At 29.6% G+C, this 18167-nt stretch overlaps 2 protein-coding genes across 5 annotated transcripts; both read right to left on the reverse strand.

Moving 5' to 3' along the window:
- Window positions 1-976: 976 nt before the first annotated feature.
- Window positions 977-15808, reverse strand: LOC107475546 (ATP-dependent DNA helicase 2 subunit KU80). Of its 4 annotated transcripts, none has more exons than XM_016095200.3 (16): window positions 15611-15808; window positions 15354-15487; window positions 15114-15182; window positions 14698-15005; window positions 13478-13631; window positions 5849-5941; window positions 5681-5732; window positions 4895-5026; window positions 4253-4659; window positions 2852-3066; window positions 2552-2747; window positions 2241-2447; window positions 1917-2084; window positions 1535-1840; window positions 1299-1423; window positions 977-1196 (listed from the first exon to the last, which is right to left on the reverse strand). In XM_016095200.3, the coding sequence occupies exons 4-16, from the start codon at window positions 14919-14921 to the stop codon at window positions 1160-1162; spliced, it is 2316 nt and encodes a 771-aa protein (XP_015950686.1). In that variant the 5' UTR covers window positions 14922-15005; window positions 15114-15182; window positions 15354-15487; window positions 15611-15808; the 3' UTR covers window positions 977-1159. The 4 variants fall into 4 exon arrangements, with proteins under 4 accessions (XP_015950686.1, XP_052113087.1, XP_052113088.1 ...); XM_052257127.1 differs by having other exon boundaries at window positions 15114-15185; XM_052257128.1 differs by lacking the exon at window positions 15354-15487 and having other exon boundaries at window positions 15114-15185.
- On the reverse strand, window positions 7820-9435 carry LOC127744784 (uncharacterized). Its single transcript, XM_052257130.1, has 2 exons — window positions 8432-9435; window positions 7820-8348 (listed from the first exon to the last, which is right to left on the reverse strand). Exon 1 carries the CDS (start codon window positions 9324-9326, stop codon window positions 8766-8768), a length of 561 nt encoding a protein of 186 aa, XP_052113090.1. The 5' UTR covers window positions 9327-9435; the 3' UTR covers window positions 7820-8348; window positions 8432-8765.
- Window positions 15809-18167: the final 2359 nt, after the last annotated feature.

The following is an 18167-nucleotide window of genomic DNA, read 5'->3' on the forward strand; positions in this document are numbered from 1 at the left end:
TGGCTGGAGTAATGGGGGTGGTATCTGTAAAGATTCTTCGACGCTCAAGTCAAAATAGATCTGAGAGGTATAAGGTGTGTAGAATGAATAACGTACCTAAGGGGGCCTCTGACTCCCCTTTATATAGCTAGTGATAGTTATCTTATCTTATCTTAGCAAGATAAGGGATGTATTTGGATTTGAATGTTGGTTAGAGATCGTAGGGCCAGTATGAACCGTCATCATCTTATCTTATTTAACTAAAATAAGGGAGGTATTTGAATTCAAATATTGGGTCAGGATATTGAAAATTATTGATTCGTGTTTGGGTCGTGAGGATAACCCAATCTTGGGATTGCCAGGTTTAGTGACTGTTCCGAGAAAAGACCCGAGATCGGGTCCGTAATAATTTGTATATAGCCTTAACATGAGAATTGAAATCTTATTAGAATTCAAATAAGTGATATTTTTTTATATCAAAATATGAAATAGAATTATAATTCTCTAGAGAATTCTATTTCGAGGATTAATCAATGTAAAACATATTACTCTAAAGAATAATAGGAAATTAAAAAAAATCTACGTAGAGATTAAAAAATATCAATTTATGTCACAAATATCTAAAGAATAAAAATAACATTAATATATGCAAACACAAATAGAATGCAAAAAATAAAAAAATAAAAAATATTTTTTATAAACAAATAAATTATACGAAATAAAATATAATTGACAAGACATAATATTTATATGACATGGTTATTGAAATAATAAATGAAAATGATATTACTTCATTGTAAAAATATGATTTTTTTAAACTAAGAGACTAATAAATCTTATATATTTTCACAATTATAGGTATAAAATTTGTCCCGATAATAGATTTAGACAAGATATAAAATCAATAAAACACTTATACAATAAGTGAATCATTAGTCTCATAAAACAAGTATTTGCTTTTTAAATTCGAAACCCTCAAGAAATATAAATTATATATCAAAGTTTTCGATTTGCTATTTCTTATAAAATAAGTGCTATAACATAAAGTGAGAGTACTGAATAAAGCTTTGCCAAATGTTCCAAAACAAACGTTTATATAACTGTATTAGACAATCTATTCTAATTTTTAACAAATGATTATCAAAAAGTTCTACCCATTTCAGCACATCCACCTGAGGAATCATTCAACTTTTGGCTCATCTTCTTCAGTAACTTGGCTGTAAGGTGAAACACAATACTGAGTTATGGAGAAAAAAAATAAATGAACAATGAAAGAATCATGCAAGATGCAAGCAAAGGAAGTAGAACAATGCAAAAACCTGTCTAAAAATCCTGCTTTGGGGATTAAGGTGAGTCCCCTGGAAGCAAGATATCCACGGAAATTCTGAAGGTTTCTATCGAAATTCCAAAGACGGCGAAGGAAATTGTTGAACTGTTCTGATTCCTTCAGAGAAAATGCAGATGAGTTTAACCAGTTATATAATGATGAACCTCAAATAAAAAGTTAACATATAAAGTAATGATTGAAAGTGTGATAAGAAGTAAGATAGATTACTTGATCAACAATGCACTTCTCTTGAAGTGCTGTTAAACATTGCAATGCTTCAGGATAGTTATCACCATCATTTGATTCATCAATCAGTTCAAATATTTTGTTTCTCGTATCTTTGATTGCTTTCACAACAGAGTCTTGAGTATTTCTGCTTCCAGACATGGCTTCAAAAACTTGGGGTGGAGTAGGATTGCAGACGCTATCGACTTTAACCTTGATGAGATTTGAAGGCAGTGGGGTAATGTCTCGATTACAATCTTCTTCGCTAGAAGAACTCTTCTCAAGCAATAAACGCCTCAATTTCTTATGCTGCAAGATATTTTGAATGTAAAAGTTGTTTATGTTTGCAAACCATAACAACTAAGAGTAAAGTGTACATTCTTACCCTGGGATTTTCATTTGGCTCGAAACACCTCCGAAATGAGTCTATCACAGACTTGTTTTTCAAAACTAGGTTAGAATCAGGCTCTGTAATTTTCTTGAGTGTCTCATCAATAGGGGGTACTGCAGCACCCGGATTTTTTGACTTCAGCTCAAGACAACGATAAAAGCGCTGAAAAGATTTATGAATGTGTGTTTTAAGATCCACTTGTCAAAAACATATCCTTCTCAGAAAAAATAAAGTCAAAAGAGAATTGAAACATGAAAATAAACAGAATAAAGAATGTAGGAAATAAACTAGAAACAAACAAATGGGGCGAATTCATGCCTCTAGGACTGGATTTGGTGTAAAGTCAGGTAGCAAAGCTTTCTCTTTCCCACATGGTGCAAGATCAAGCATTTCTACTAAATTAGCTGCTGCCTCTAGCTGCTGCTGATTCGGCTGTAACACTGCTGGGAGCTTACTGAAAGAAGGGAACTGGAACTCACGCACATCCTCGGCGAAAGGAAGTACATTGAAGTAAAATGAATCAGGCTGTAAGAGCATGATCTTGGAATATGTTAAGTCATTTTAAAACAAATCAAGGCAGGGAAAGTAAATAACTTAAAAAATGAAAAAAGAAGATTGACAAAACTCACAATATTTTCTTTATCAGATATATTCGGAATCAGGCCCCCGATAACAACTTTGGTTTGTCCCCGTCGCCACACACAACGTAGTATCGCCACCTTATTCATTTCCTTCATAGCCCTTGCTAGCGCAGAAAGCGCAAGCATGGCGTTCGTATTTTCCGGTTCAGGTATGAAGATATTGACATCTTTCATGTAGTAGTGCCTTTAATAGACATTGTAGGACAATAGTAAGTAGAATAATGATTAAGAACTCTCCATTAGCAAACTCAAACCAAATGAAGCATATTTTGTATACATAATCTTTACCTCAATACATTAGAAGAATTAGTAAATCCTAGAAGCTTAACACCCTTTTCAGGTTTGAACTTAACAGCATCCAACGCGACCTTCGACATAGGAACTATTTGAGGACCATAATGATAACCTCTGACCCTTTGATCTGAAGGGACAACTATATCAGGAGATTCATAACATTTCTTTAGATTGGGAAGCTCTTCTATTGTTTTCTTATACACCCATACCTGATTATCATTGAAGTTTTCATGAAAACATGAACAAGTAATCATCAATTCTACAATGTTGTTCTTTGCACACAACTAGATTTAAATAACCACACAAACAAAATAGCAAATTGCAGGAGCGAAAAATGAATCAATACGAGAAATATGATACTTATTTTCACAAATCACAACACAGAAGCAAACAAAAACAGTAGAATTGAAATCAGTGCTATTTTTTATACCAAAACATGAAATAGAATTTTAATTTTCTAGAAAATTTTATTCCAATGATTAATCAATGTAAAACATATTACTCTAAAGAATAGTAGGAAATTAAAATAAAAATTCTACATAGGGATTAAAAAATATCCATTTATGTCACAAACATCTAAAGAATAGAAATAACATTAATATATACAAACATATAAATAGAATACAAAAAATAAAAAAAATAAAAACAAATTAATTGTATGAAATAAAATATAATTAACAAGACATAATATTTATATGACATGGTTGTTGAAATAATAAATGAAAATGACATTACTTCATTATAAAAATATGAGTTTTTTAAACTAATAGACTGATAAATCTTATATATTTTCATAATTATAGGTATAAAATTTGTCTCGATAGTACATTTAGACAAGATATAAAATCAATAAAACACTTATACAATAAGTGGATCATTAATCTGATAAAACATGTATTTGCAGCACAAATCACAGCACAGAAGCAAACAAAAACAGTAGTATCCTCAGTTCACCATGGCTCAAAGTATCCAACTTAATCAGGGATAAAGGTTTATATTGCCCATGGATAACTCAAACTTAGAGCATTCAATCATCATTGAGAAACAATTATCATTCCATTGATCATTTTCCTAATTATTAAGTAAAGTAAGAATTGACTACATTTTAATATTCCAAGATATTGAAATTATCAATTTTTTATCAATTTTTTACTTTAGGATGATCTAGAAATACTCATAATCATTTATTTACATAGAGTAAATAGGCACATTGCCTGTTAAAAAATTAAATTAATATAACAATGGAAATGAGAAACTTTTACTTTAACAAATGGTTTATCATCGATGGTGGGTTGAGTAAAAAAAATGAATACAATGAACAATGACACATCAAAAACATATTCATCATAGGCCTAGAAATTGAACTTATGTTATACATCATACCACAGATCTCACCTTGATCTTCATTTTTGAGCTTAGCTCAAGATCACCTCTGAAAACTGTATGTGGGGTTTTATTCTGTGTTTTAAGAGCACCAAACAAAGAAACTGGATTCCCCACATACACTATCCTTGTAGAAGTTTCCTTTGAAAAGATATTTAAAAGGCGATGATTCTCACTAGCTGTCGACTTATTTGCCTTCTTCCGACAAAGCTTTCCTCTCACAATTATGCTTTCCATCCTTGTACCATGGACAGACATTTGTTTAGCAATGGTGGTAACTTGCTCTTCTTTTGTTCCTTCTATAGATTCTTTTATTGGACATTGTGCATTCGTAATAAGACAGAGTCGTTTCTTCACCTTGTTAGCTTTCGGATACATTTTTATCAGCATATCCATGCCAACAACAATAGCATCAAGAACTAATATCAGAATTAAGGTATCCACAAAAAGGTAAAAAGACAATATAGTAATGGAACAAAATATTTGTCACATGAGACATAAATTAATGTAATATTATAGTCTAAAGTCAAAGAACTTGCACAAAGTGTACTTTTATTTATAAAGGGTCTGGTTATTAATCAGTAGCAACTAAGAAAACATAACATTAAACAAGTAAAAGCTTCAACAGTATGAAACCAATTGCTCTGTGGATACAATCTCCATCTTTAGTTCCTCGGGGCAGTTTTTGTAAAGCCTCAACCATATCTCCATCCACATCTTTAAGATTTTTCAAAACCACGACATGTCGATAACCACCAAGTTCCAAAGTAAGTTCGTTACAAGTTTCTGAAAATTTGAAGGTAAAGACAGGTGAGGGAAGCCTTTAAATTTGATCAAACTTTATTACAACAAAATAAGATAACTCACTGAATCAAAGTAAACAAACAGCAATAGTGTGAAGATTCTACATAACAATATGAATAGCATAAGTAACATCAACAATGGTAAATCAATATGGCAAAAACTCATTACAATCAAACACAGATAGTGTGAAGATTCCCCGAGAATGAGAAGCAAAATCGCAATATCATTACTAAAAGTTAATCAAGGAATGTTTATTGAGTTCTACCTCTACTAATCTACTTTCAGCCATTAAATAACTATTATCCATGATAGAAAAACAATAGCCCCATCTGATCATACAACAATCCACTTATATCGAAAAGAGTAATGATATAGTATCACAAAATCATTGCCATATATCCTCCTAAATACTAAAATGTAGATACTCTCAATGTCTTCAAATTTTAAAAAACATGCAATTCTTTCTTTATTTAGTAGTTAGAAGAATGTTGAAGAGGATCAAACATTTTCAAGCTAGAAAATGCTGAATTCTTGTTATTGTTCCGGTGCAAAACTTAACACCAAATTATGTAAAAAATGCAAGAGAACATCGTACTCTACAACTTTTGTTTACATCATAAGGATCAAAGTAAGCACCTTTTGTCCCAAATAACACAACTCCCACTTTATCATGCCTGTTGTAGATCAGCTGCACATAAATTAAAACAAAAACACGAAAAGGGTCATGCAATTGTTATTGTTGCAAGTTGCAACTATTAGAAAACAAAAGGTGAAGAATAACAGTAGCAGTAATGAATAGAAGACCTTCTTCTGCACAAGCATGGAACAAAGCTTCTCAATTACAGGAATAACAGAATGCATGGATGGACCCACATCAAGCAGCAAAACCAAAGCTTCCTGTGATCATTATAAGCAAAATAAATATTAAAGTTTGAATTTTTTTAAAATGGGTTTCTGTTATTCATCTTTTTTTAGAGCAGAAAAACCCAGAAGGCCAAAGCCCCTATGTGACTAAATTTTGGCAATGAAAATGGAAAAGTTATTTCTTTTATACAAAAAAGGAAAAAAAGGAATATGATTTGATAACCTTGTTAGCCATGGAAAAGCAGAGAGAAAGATTTAAGCTTGAAGAAGAAAGTATAGTGTTGAGGTGAGGTGATGGTTTGTCTGCGTTTTTTTCTTCTTTTTTTTTTGTTCTCTCTGTTCCCGCTTCGATAGTTATAAATACCAAAAGTCACAAGTGTCCTACCATTGCGTAATGTTGTCTTTGTCTCTTGTAATATCCGTCATGTAGGATTGTAGGTTGTCTTTGATTTTCACACCTAATAATCTGTGACTCTATTTAAGGGTTTTTTTGTTTCGTGTAATTGTTATTCTTATATACTATATTTATAAAAGGTTAATTACAAAATTTTCAGGAATAAATTTTATAACATATCATTTATGTACCTCATATGATAAAATACCAATAAAAAAAATCAGTAAATAATATTAATCAAATATTATTTTAGGATCTTTAATATATTATAAATAGCTTAAAAAAAATATTGGACTTATTTTCTTTTCCTGGTTGAATACAAAATATACTAATTCAGTGTCTCTGTACACAATGTCTCTATACATGTCTTATCTATCAAACATGACTCTGTGTCTTTGTGTGTTCGTCTCAGTATCCCGTCTCACTAAATTGTTGTCAATAGCTCTCATTTTGAGTATTTTTTATTTGGGTAAAAATATTAAATAATACTCAAAAGTCATATTATTGATAAAAATAATTCAAAAAGTTACGAATAACAAATAAATCTCTAAAAAATTTAAAAAATACAATAAAAATAAACAGATATTAAATATATATCTTTTAAAAAAATTAAAAGTTAAATTTTAATGCAATTTTTTATAAGCATTATTAAAAAAATAAAATCTTCATTCTTAAAATTTAGAAATTTTATATCAAGTAATTTTTTTAAAACAATTTTTTTTATTATGAATAATCAAGTTTTTTTTAAATTAAAAAATATTCTAAAAATCAAAATTTGCTCTAATCTTTTTGTGACCTTCTAAATACTAATAGTTATTTAAATATCTCTACAAAAATTGAAATTAAATAGATAAGGTGTTTATTAAATATGAATTTTTATTATTGTTTTTAAAAAATATAATATTTATTGGTTGTTTTGTTTTCAAATCATTATTCGTATCTTTAAAAGTTATTTTTATTAGCGATATAAAGTTTTTGGTATAATTTTAGTATTTTACTGTTTTATCTTATTTTTTATTTATAAGTTTTAGTGTTTTGGCTAATTATGTATGTAATTTGTGTTTTATTTAAGATTCTATTGTACCTTATATATGATTATAATAAAATTATTCTTTTAGTCTAAATAATTTGTGATTTTTATTTTTTATATTAATTTTTTTATATTTTTTTATCTTAATATATTTTTATTATTATTTTATTTGATATACTTGCTTGTTGATAATTACTATATGATATTAAGAGTATTCTTGTGTTAGATTTGTATTATTTTTTATGCTAGGTTTTTCAAAAAAATATTATGAATCTAACACAAATAAATTTTGTGGTTTGACTGAATGGTAAAACTATATACGAATATATGGCTTTGTTGTTTGTTCTATTAGAAAAGTATAATAAATTAAATGTATAAAATTATATCAGCGAATCGAATTATAATTTTTTTTATATAAATTAAATAATTTTATTATCTATCAATATAAATAATTTTTAACGTTTTTACCAAATTGCGTCGGATTGGTAAGAAAAAAAGATTATGATTCTATTATCTCGGACTCCATAATTACAAACGTAACGGGAAGTATGTTGTCATTTTTGTTATGTGCTACTCCCATAAATAAAACTCTACCATATTTTTTATATAGATGCGTGCCATTCACGGATATGAACGACTTGCAGTGCTTGAAGGCTTTCACACATGTAGGAAATGTCCAAAAAACCTTGTCAAACATACTGCATTCACGTATCAGGAGGTGACAATCATAGTATGGAACAACACTGATATCACATACTGTTGACAACAATTCTGTAGTGCCTATAGGAACATCGGCATCTTGTTGTATGACTTCTCCCAATCACTGTATATCTGAGCAATTGCCTTCTACTTCGTCATTCACACCTTTCTGTACGATGATTTGAAGTGATAGCTTTATCTATCCTCACGGACGGGTTAGATTGCATCAACGAGAGGATGACACGACAGATGAGAGTATTGTCCAATTGTCGGTGGGAGCTAGACACGTGTGCGCGCCTCCCACCCTACAAACCTCCCTAAAGAAATAAAAGTAGATTGTTTGATATGTACATTTACCATAAAAGTAATGGCTAAGAATATAGATGACATTTACACTTACCAATATCCGAGATTCTGTCGGAAATCGACGCGGAGACTCCAATGGCAGCTTGCTTCGTGTTGTCGGCAACGCACATGGTACTTTAATCGATCAAACTCCAGTACTCGGTACTCTGCATTTCGACGGATGCTGTAATTCTTCACCCCCTCAGTACTGCATCTCTGCTTTTGAATTTATGACCCACCCTGAACTCCAGACTCCCATCTAACTTGTAATCGTCTTCACACGTGTTGGAAAATTAATTTTTCTCTTGCACTACATCCATGTCCAACGTATGATAATGACTTGGCACAGACGACAACGCTGAAATTGGGTGTGGGGCCGGCAAAAGATACTAGTGTGATGGCTCCACCGGAGTCTCGAACACAAACTCCTCCTCGTCATCATCTTGTGACGAATTGATGTCGTTACTATCCGCAATATAATCCTTGTGAGATCCATCACCGTCAATATCCATGCCATCCAACGGACTAGCAACATGGATGGGCGATGATGTGAGAGGGGAATCATCCTGCACAAAATCCGATTGTCCAGATCCACTACTACCAACATCACCAACCTCTGCGGAGAGCTCAATCACTTGTTCGGCCATGATTCTATCATGGATGTCAAACATCAGCCGCACATGCTCGTCGTCATACAGCCAAAACAGACGAAATCGAAAAATTCTATTTTCCATCGGTACTAGTAGCCTATACACTACCCGTTCAACCTCTTTTCTCCCACTATCAGCGACGTTTCTCAATATCAGACTCTTCAGCTTCGACAACGAGGCAACTCGCTGTGTGCGCAACAACACGAGATTCTCACACTCAAACACGACCTCATTATCACCATTTCTTATAAGGCAATTGGAATACACACATACAACCAAATATCCGCTACTACAAGACATTATGGCTAATTTGCGAAAGAATAAGGTGTAAGAGAAGTAGTGAACTTGTTGTGAAGAATATAATGGGTTTCATATCCGTTTATAGCTGCTGAAAATTTGTCCTAACGTATTTTCTTTACACAGTAAATAAATTAATTTTACATGTATTTCGTTTACTGTGTAAACGAATTTATTTTACACGTATTTCGTTTTCACTGTAAACGAAATGCAGTGTAAACGAAATACGTGTAAAATAAATTCATTTACATTGTAAACGAAATATGAGATGCGACGCAATTTGGTAAAAACGCTGAAAATTATTTATATCGGTAAATAATAGAATTATTTAATTTATATAAAAAAATCACACAAAAATTTTTGCACATCACACAAACTTAGTAAAAATCATTTTGCACATACACATATAAATATTTATATAGTACAGAATTTTTTGCCCCTAACACAAAGTTTTACTGCGAATGTATTTTGTTAGTTGCTAAGTCAATATGTTTAGTATGTTGTCTTCAAAAAAATTTTGTACTGCACACTAAAATTATGTGCTGTGTGCCAAGATTTCTGTGCTATACCCCAAATTTATGTGCTATGCATAGGAATAACAAAATGGGTCGAACCCGTCGAATCTGCTAAAAAATATGAAAAATGCTATGATTTTGAACCTGTCAATATCGAAAAACTGCGCTAAACCTACGAGTTTTGGTGCCAAAGATTTTTTTATAATAAAAAAGTGATTAATTATACAAAAATTAACAATCATATAATTTTTAAACATAAATTTTTCATTTTTTTTCTTTTTTTCTTCTTTTTGTAATTCACTTTATTTATTTATTTTACACTTTTATATATATGCTAAAATTATATAACTTATTTATTAAAATAAAGATGATTCAATTCGTTGATATTATTTTCAATAATTTTATTAAAGATAAAAATTTAAAAGAAGATAGCAAAAAAATTGTATTATAATTTAATTATTTTTATTTATATTTAATTTTTTAATTCTCATATGTTTATTGTTTTTTTTTAATTAAATGTTAAGCAGGCTAGCTCGCCAATCCATCATAAAAAGTGGGCCTGACTAGCATTTTAATCCCACTTTACTTGGCACGCACGAGGGGTTTTTTATTGATGCAGCCTTTGGTAGGGTGGATTACCCATTTTGCCACCCTTAACGGTGTGTATTTTGTTTTACTTTGTTGATTGGGTGTTGATATTCTCGACATGTGGCCCTTTGAAAATTTTTGTGTTTTATACTAAAATTTTTTTAGCTCTGCTCCAAAATTCATATGTTGTGCATTAAAATTTTCATACTCTAGTTTTATGAACATATATAGAAGAAGATGATGATAATGACGACGAAGACGATAATAATAATGATAATAAAGGAGGATGAAGAGAAAAAAGAGAATAAATTAAACAACAATAATAACAACACCAGTAGAAACAACAACAATAACAACAACGGTTGCAAAAATGACGACGACAACCGTGATGGCAACCATAATAATACCGACGTTGAAGAAAGAAGTATGAAATATATGTATGAAAAAAGAAGCACATGATGATTTAGTTGAAAATTTGGTTTAAAATACACTCGGACATCTAACTTTATTAATTATTTATTATTGTTTTTACATCAAATATGAATAATTATGTTTTTTTATATATAATAAAAGAGTAAACATCGTTTTTGTCCTCAATATTTGGGGTAAGTTTTAAAATTGTCCCTAACATTTCAAATTAATAATTTTGTAATTAAATATTTCAATAATGTTTGTTCATCATCAAAATTAAATTAGAGTTTTTCAAACTCATCAACTTCTTTTGATCCAACCTCAAATCACTCACACAAATCTCTCAATCACTACCTTTTAATCTAAACTCTAACTTAGAAAAAAGAGAAAGTATCAAAGAGGAGCATAACATCACTAACTAAATAAAAAAAATGAAGTCCAATACTCTAATACAGCCAAAAATAAGCAACTTTGAAAATAACAAAAAAATGAAGTCAATTTTTACGTAGCAACTTAGCTGTGAAAAAGTGAATCCAAAGCCTTCAGGTTGCATAGTTAACTGTAAATGACAAATCATCTACAACTTTTGCAACTGGTTTTATTCACAGCCTTCATTGAACCTGTTTCTTTTGCACATGATGTGATGACATTGACAATTAATAGAAGCAAATAACTTTGTATAAATCAGTGACGAACAGAAGCAATGCTAGATAATAAAATTAATTGAAACAAAAACAGGTGTATTTTTTTATATTAAAATATAATTTAACTATAGATCATACCAAGAATGAAGAATTCAACCAATACTAATTCTATACATAGTTTATTCAAAAACTATTCCATAATAATAAACAAAAAAATTTGTTAATAGATATGATTATATTTACGATGGTCTAACGCTTTTTTCAGTCAAACACTTCTACCTACTATACTATTATAGCATGACTTCTTTCTGAAATCTCTCACCCATTAAAGGGAACAGAAAGAGAACAAAAGAAGAAAAAGTAGGACAATGAATTGAAAAACAAAAGACACCAAGTTTATAACATTAGCTATAACCTAGTAACTATTGATGACTATTTTTGGTATAGAATAGAATAGTTATTTGCTTGAATATTATGGTACATTTGGTTTGCGTTTTCATTTTCAGCATTTTCTATTTTCTGGATTTTGTAAAGGTTCCTGTTTTTACTTTTTACTTCACAAAATCCAGAAAACACAGAAAATGAAAATGCAAACCAAACATACCCCTAGGATTCAACAATATAATCAAGAGATATGATTATTTTAGAAATGTATATTACTCACTCCTATTGACTCACCTACTCTCCTTAACTCACCTTCTCTCTTTGACTAAAGCTTATTCATACTTTCTCAATTTTGTGAAGGGGAAAAAGATCTAAATCAAGTACTACTTGTACAAAAAGATGAAATAAAAATGATGATTTATATATCTCTACCAAATTCATAAATCACGTATCTCTAAACAAAAATTGTTTCGATTATTTCTTTTCCAATACTCAGAGCTTGTCATGATTTTAACTCATTAGAAGATCCCAAACACAAAAAGAAAATTTTTTATTCAAAAAGCCTCATTATTTTAAGTATTTTAATTTAGCTTCACTACTCATATAATAGTATTAGTCTGAAGAACACCTAATATTATGACCTAAACACATTTTTTTATTAAAAAAGAATAAAAGAAAAGTACTCTGCTTTTATAAGAGCAATAAGTTCAGAATAGAATGTAATAATCACATTTAATTTTCATTAGCTCTACAATAGCTTAAAGGTCTTAATCTATTGTAATCTTCTTAGCCTATTTCAAAAAAATTGAGACAAACCAAGACCCTCCCAAAACAAACTTGATAAATAGTGAACTAACTCACAAGCAATGTCCCACAAACCCAAATTCATGGTGCTCACATCCACAATAAGCAATTACCAAGGTCCTACAATAGATAATCCTCTTTGTGATTATGATTAGTTTATAAATATAAAAGGCTCCTATAACAGTATAGCCTCTGGTACTTCAACATTGAAGATCAATGCGTAGTTATTTCCAATTTCCTTACACAAAATGGTATTATTATAAAGAAAGAAGCTAAATTTTCCTTTCAAAAAAAACTTCACTTCCATAAACTTTTAGAATTCCAAAACATTCTTCTGCTTCTTTTTTTTTTTTTAAAATCAAGAAGCAAAATCTCTTTATTATAAAGACAAAATATTTAAGCAAAGCAAAGCTACAGTCAAACTAACATTTGGAATCTAAACTGAATTTTAACAATTGCACAATTGTGGCCCTAATTTTCTGAATTTCCAACAAACAACAAATGATTTACATTTCAAATATAAATTCCAAAATTGTACATTGACCACTTACAATTAACAACATTGTCCAATCTTTTTTCTTTCTGTTAAAGAGTGCATTAACATAGAATGTAAAAGACATCAATTGAAAATCATAGCAGGTTGAAATAGCAAGATATGCACAAGATAGACCTACGAATAACTTGAACCAAATGCGATAGAAAAAAGTAAAATATGTGAACAGGGCAATGAAAGCAACTACCAAAGTATTAGTAACAATGCACTTGAATGTTGAAAGTTGCTTTTCATTTATTTCGTTAAGGAACTGACCTTGAAATCAGAGAACAATTGGTCCTTTTTCTGGAATGTGTCCATTAGCCATAGCAACTTCAGTTTCACAAGCTGGAATCTCATCCACTGGAATCCGCAAAACATATCACAAGCAACTTCAGAAGCATATTTTTGACTATTTTGATTCTGTTCACTGCATAAAAGCAACAAACATATCAATGGTGCCCTTAATTGAATTATATATTGCTTAGTCGTAGAAACCCAGATTTTAGCATGATAGTGGATATACAATCTTAATTGCATACTTCAAAATTTAAATACTTTTTGGAACTGATATGAGTTCATATTATTATCAAATAATGATGCAAGACTTAGTAAGTAAAAAAGATGAGATCTAAGAAGGAAGAGAGGGACAGCTGGTAATGCATATAATCGGTTCCTTTTGGAAAAAGAGCCAGCCATAAAGGATCTTGACGATCCTTTAGTGTCGAAAGCATATAGTGCAGTATTTACTCATCTATCTCCTACTTCCACTCCACTGCAATGAACTTCATAATGTGAAATCCCCATCCAAAGACAGGTAATTTTAGGATTAATCTTATTTATCATATCCATGGTAGTTCTCATATTGAAATGGGATGAAAAGGTTGGAAAAAAAAAAAGAGGCCAAATACTAAAATTTTATAAGAAAACATCACAATGGACTAGAAAAGAGCTGAGAAAACTGTGTCTCTCACAGCAACGAAATGGGAATTTGAAATTGAACATTCAGGAGACACAGAATAAAAACCCAAAAAGCAGAGAGAGAACAAAAGAAAGAATTGTAAGAAAACAGATCAAAATATATATAGCAACATTTTCCACCAATTTTGACACGCAAAAGAGGTAAATTGAATGGATTTTAGGATTTGCTATTTGTACAACTCAATTCAATAACTTCAGTGTCAATATCATTATAGCATATAGCAAGATTGGAAATTCTACTATGTGTACTTAAAAACAACAACCATTTATTAATATACACAAATAATAATAATAATAATAATAACTCATTTGATTGATAAATATAAATTTTAAAGCACAAGATATTTGTTAAGAATTTAAGATTGCTTAAAATTGAAAGTTTTAAGTCTTTTTTAAATAAATATTATAAATTAAAAAAAAATAGTCAAAATTCAGAGCATATTGCTTAAAATGAGTTTATAGAGTGTGCACATCTTGAATATAATTAGCCTCTGAAGTATTGAGAAAAACTGTACCTAGATTTGAATCTCTGGACTACAGCCCCAGTGCCCCTGAACCAGCGACCCTCTATGTTTTCTGCATAATCATCAAAACCGTGATATCCATAACTACCGTCTCTGACCGTCGCAATGGTAGCTGGGATACCAGAGCTTGATGCCACGCCCCCATGTCCCGCTGCTGCTTTCGTTGTCCACCTCACTGCAACCGATCTCATAACTCTCCTCTTCTTCCCCAACATCGCACTTCCTAGTAGCTGCAGCTACTCCATCAATGTAGGCGTCGATGGTCTGCCTCCTTTCAGGGTTCATGATCATCCGAAGATCTTATTATCATGGTAAGAGAATATTATTCATCAAATCCTTCTCATTTCTGATGATAAATAAATTTTAACCGAATATATTCTGGGAGAAGGAAACCCAATAATCCTTACCTTAACACGCTTAAAATATTCCTCCCGTTGTTGCATCCTCTTCACTTTATCCTCTTGCTTTCTCCTTTCCTTCTAATAGAAAATCGAAAAAGAATCATTCTTCACGAAGACCGAGTTCAAAAAAATAATTAAAATTATTCAAAAATACTATGAATTGCATAAAAGAAAATCAAATTCAATCTAATGCCTACAATTTCTAGGATACATGAGAAATCCTAAATCAATCTAAACCCTACTAACCTCCGAGATCTAATCGAAGATCTTCACCACCGACATCACCAGATCGGAGAATCAGAAAGAAGAAAGTAATCGAACTTGTAAAGCTAAATATCTTTCACTCCCAGAAATCGGTACTCATCTCTCTAACCCCTAACCTAATAGCACAAGAGAGCCATAGCAGAAAGAGGTGGTAAATAGTAAAATATTAAATCAAACAACACAAAAGGATAAGTGAAAAATGGAATAAACGAAGCAATCAATGAAAATAGAATGCTCACCAGCCTGAGCAGGAGGAACAGGCTTAGAAGCAGATGAACTAGAGAAAGGAGAATATGCCATCGAATGTTTGTCGTGTGATTAATTCTTAGCTAAGGACTAAAGGTTATATAAAGAGCCAAGTGAAGTCGAGTAGTCTGGTTGATTCTTCACCCTTATTAAAAGTCTCTATGATGATAGCTTTGCTTTTCTTAAGTGGGCTCATCCCCCTTCAATTACACTATCAGTACTGGTGTCTAGCTCTGTGATCTTCATTTAAGACATACAACAAGTACTACAAAATAAAATACTAAATTTATATTTTGAGTTTTTTATTTGTACTTTCTAAAAAAATAAAAAAAATAAGTAAGAAAAAAATTATTTTTTTACAGTTTTTGAAACAAATATTAATATTTTTAATGTGAGATTTTTCTATTATACTCATCTTTAAAATTGAATAACATTATATTTGGTTATTGCTTGTTAAAACTAAAACATCAATTTTTTTTTAAATTGCTTTGGTGTGTGCACACAGTAATATGTGTATACAAAATTTTGATATATATATATTTTATAATATTATTAAAAGAAATTATTTTAAATTAAAGTGTAATATATAACGTAGTTGTTTTTATTAATAATTTATGTAATTATTCTATTTTATATAAATAATACAGAACAATACTTTTCAAACATAGCATATAATGTCAAATAGTTTTTTATACAAGTATAATAGTGATGTGTTTGTTGACTTTGTTGTCAACACAGACAGTATTATCAATTATGTATGTGTATCGGTGGAGAGTGAGTATAGATTCTCCGTGTCTCGTTTAGACAGGGACAAGTAGTATTGCTCTGCTATCTCTATATTTGTCACGTGAAGTAGTCGTCAATAACTCAGTATGATGGGGTATGAAAGCAGCAGAGTTTTGTCTCCAATAATTTGTGATGTAATAATTGATGTGACGTTAAGTTTTTCGTTGATATTGTTGTCTTTATGGGCAAAAAAATATATAGGCTTTGATGTCAATTACGGTGAATGATTCAATGGTCCAGCATCTTTTTTCACCAATGTTGGTGAAGGATAATTTTTCTCTTATACCTCTAGGTTTTTGGGTTCAGTTCTCTTTTAAAAAATATTAGGCCTTATAATAGCCCATTTATTAAAGCCCAACTAGTGACAATATACTAAAATATTAAAACTAAATTAATATTTTGACCCAAAAAACAAACAACAAAAATTTTATTTTTTAAAATTAATTTTAGTTTGATAAAAATACACATTTTGGGATAAATAACAAATAATTCATGTATTTAATTCAGCCTTTTGTTGGATTATCTAAAAATTTATTTAGAAAATGTATATAAAAAATAATAAAAATATCTTTAGACTATTTTTAATATTTTGTCAATCGCATAAAAGATACAGAAAAAATCATTTAAAATAAAATTATCAATTAAAAAGATAATTTGTTTATTCTTTTAAATAGACTTGCAAAAAATTATATTGATATTTATAACATTTTAAAATATATCCTCAAATATTTAATATATTATTTTAAATTAAAACATTCTTAAATATAAAGTATCATTCCTTTTTTTAAAAATTATTTGTCAAAAATTAATTCATAGAAAAAATAATAATTTTTTCTTAAAAAACAAGCATAGTGAGGATATCAAAAATTTATTCTACAACACTATTGTTTAATGAAAGTAATAAACAAAGAAATAACAAAGGTTCTGCAGCATAATGAACCTTTATACAATAATTATTTTGACATTATAATCTCTTGTTATAGAAATTTTTTTGACAAAATTTAGAACATGTCAAGTATTTCATAATTATCTTTAAAATATAATTTTAATTTGACAAAATTTTGAAACTTGCCATATATCTCATAATTTACAAATATCAATATAATTTTTTGTAAATCTGTTTAAAGATTAAAAAATTATTTTTTTAATTTGGTCATTTTATTTTAAATAAATTTTTATATCATTTACATGACTGAAAAAATATTTAAAAAATAAAAAAATAGTAAAAAAAATCAATTTATTATTATTTTTTATATATACTTTCCAAATAACATTTTAGATGACTCTACAAAAGGTTGGATTAAATAAATACATTATTTGTTATTTATCCTCAAAATATATATTTTGTCAAACTAAAATTAATTTTAAAAAATAAAAATATTGTTTCTTTTTTTGTTTATTTTTTGTGGGTGAAAATAATATTTCACTAATTCAATATGTTTAATTTAATATTATTTTAACCCAAAAAATATTTTTATACTATTTTAAAATTATTAGGATAGGTAGACTTCAATAAATGAGATATTTTAAGGTTTAAAAGTATCGAAGAAGAATTGAGCCCAAAATCCAAGTACCCAACAGCGTAAAGGAATGGTTATCTTTCACCAATTTTGGTGAAAAAAGATGCAAGGACCATTGAATCATTCACCTAGAAAGATTGACTGGGGTTTTTTATTGTTTGAAGATTTTTTTGGTTTTGGTTTTCTTTTAAAATTAAAAAATGATTATTATAAATAAATAAAGTTATGAGAAAATAATGACATA

This window comes from Arachis duranensis, chromosome 2 (genome assembly GCF_000817695.3).
Source record: "Arachis duranensis cultivar V14167 chromosome 2, aradu.V14167.gnm2.J7QH, whole genome shotgun sequence".
NCBI lineage: Eukaryota > Viridiplantae > Streptophyta > Magnoliopsida > Fabales > Fabaceae > Arachis > Arachis duranensis.

Bases quoted from the DNA above. Each gene is read 5' to 3' on its own strand.
- LOC127744784 (XM_052257130.1), bottom strand. From the start codon at position 9,326: ATGTCTTGTAGTAGCGGATATTTGGTTGTATGTGTGTATTCCAATTGC.
- LOC107475546 (XM_052257128.1), bottom strand. From the start codon at position 14,921: ATGTTGGGGAAGAAGAGGAGAGTTATGAGATCGGTTGCAGTGAGGTGG. The intron at 5,733-5,848 runs GTCTTCTATTCA...ATTTATGTGCAG, and splicing joins CCATGCTTGTGCAGAAGAAG to CTGATCTACAACAGGCATGA. The intron at 5,027-5,680 runs GTGCTTACTTTG...TCAAATTTTCAG, and splicing joins TGTGTTATTTGGGACAAAAG to AAACTTGTAACGAACTTACT.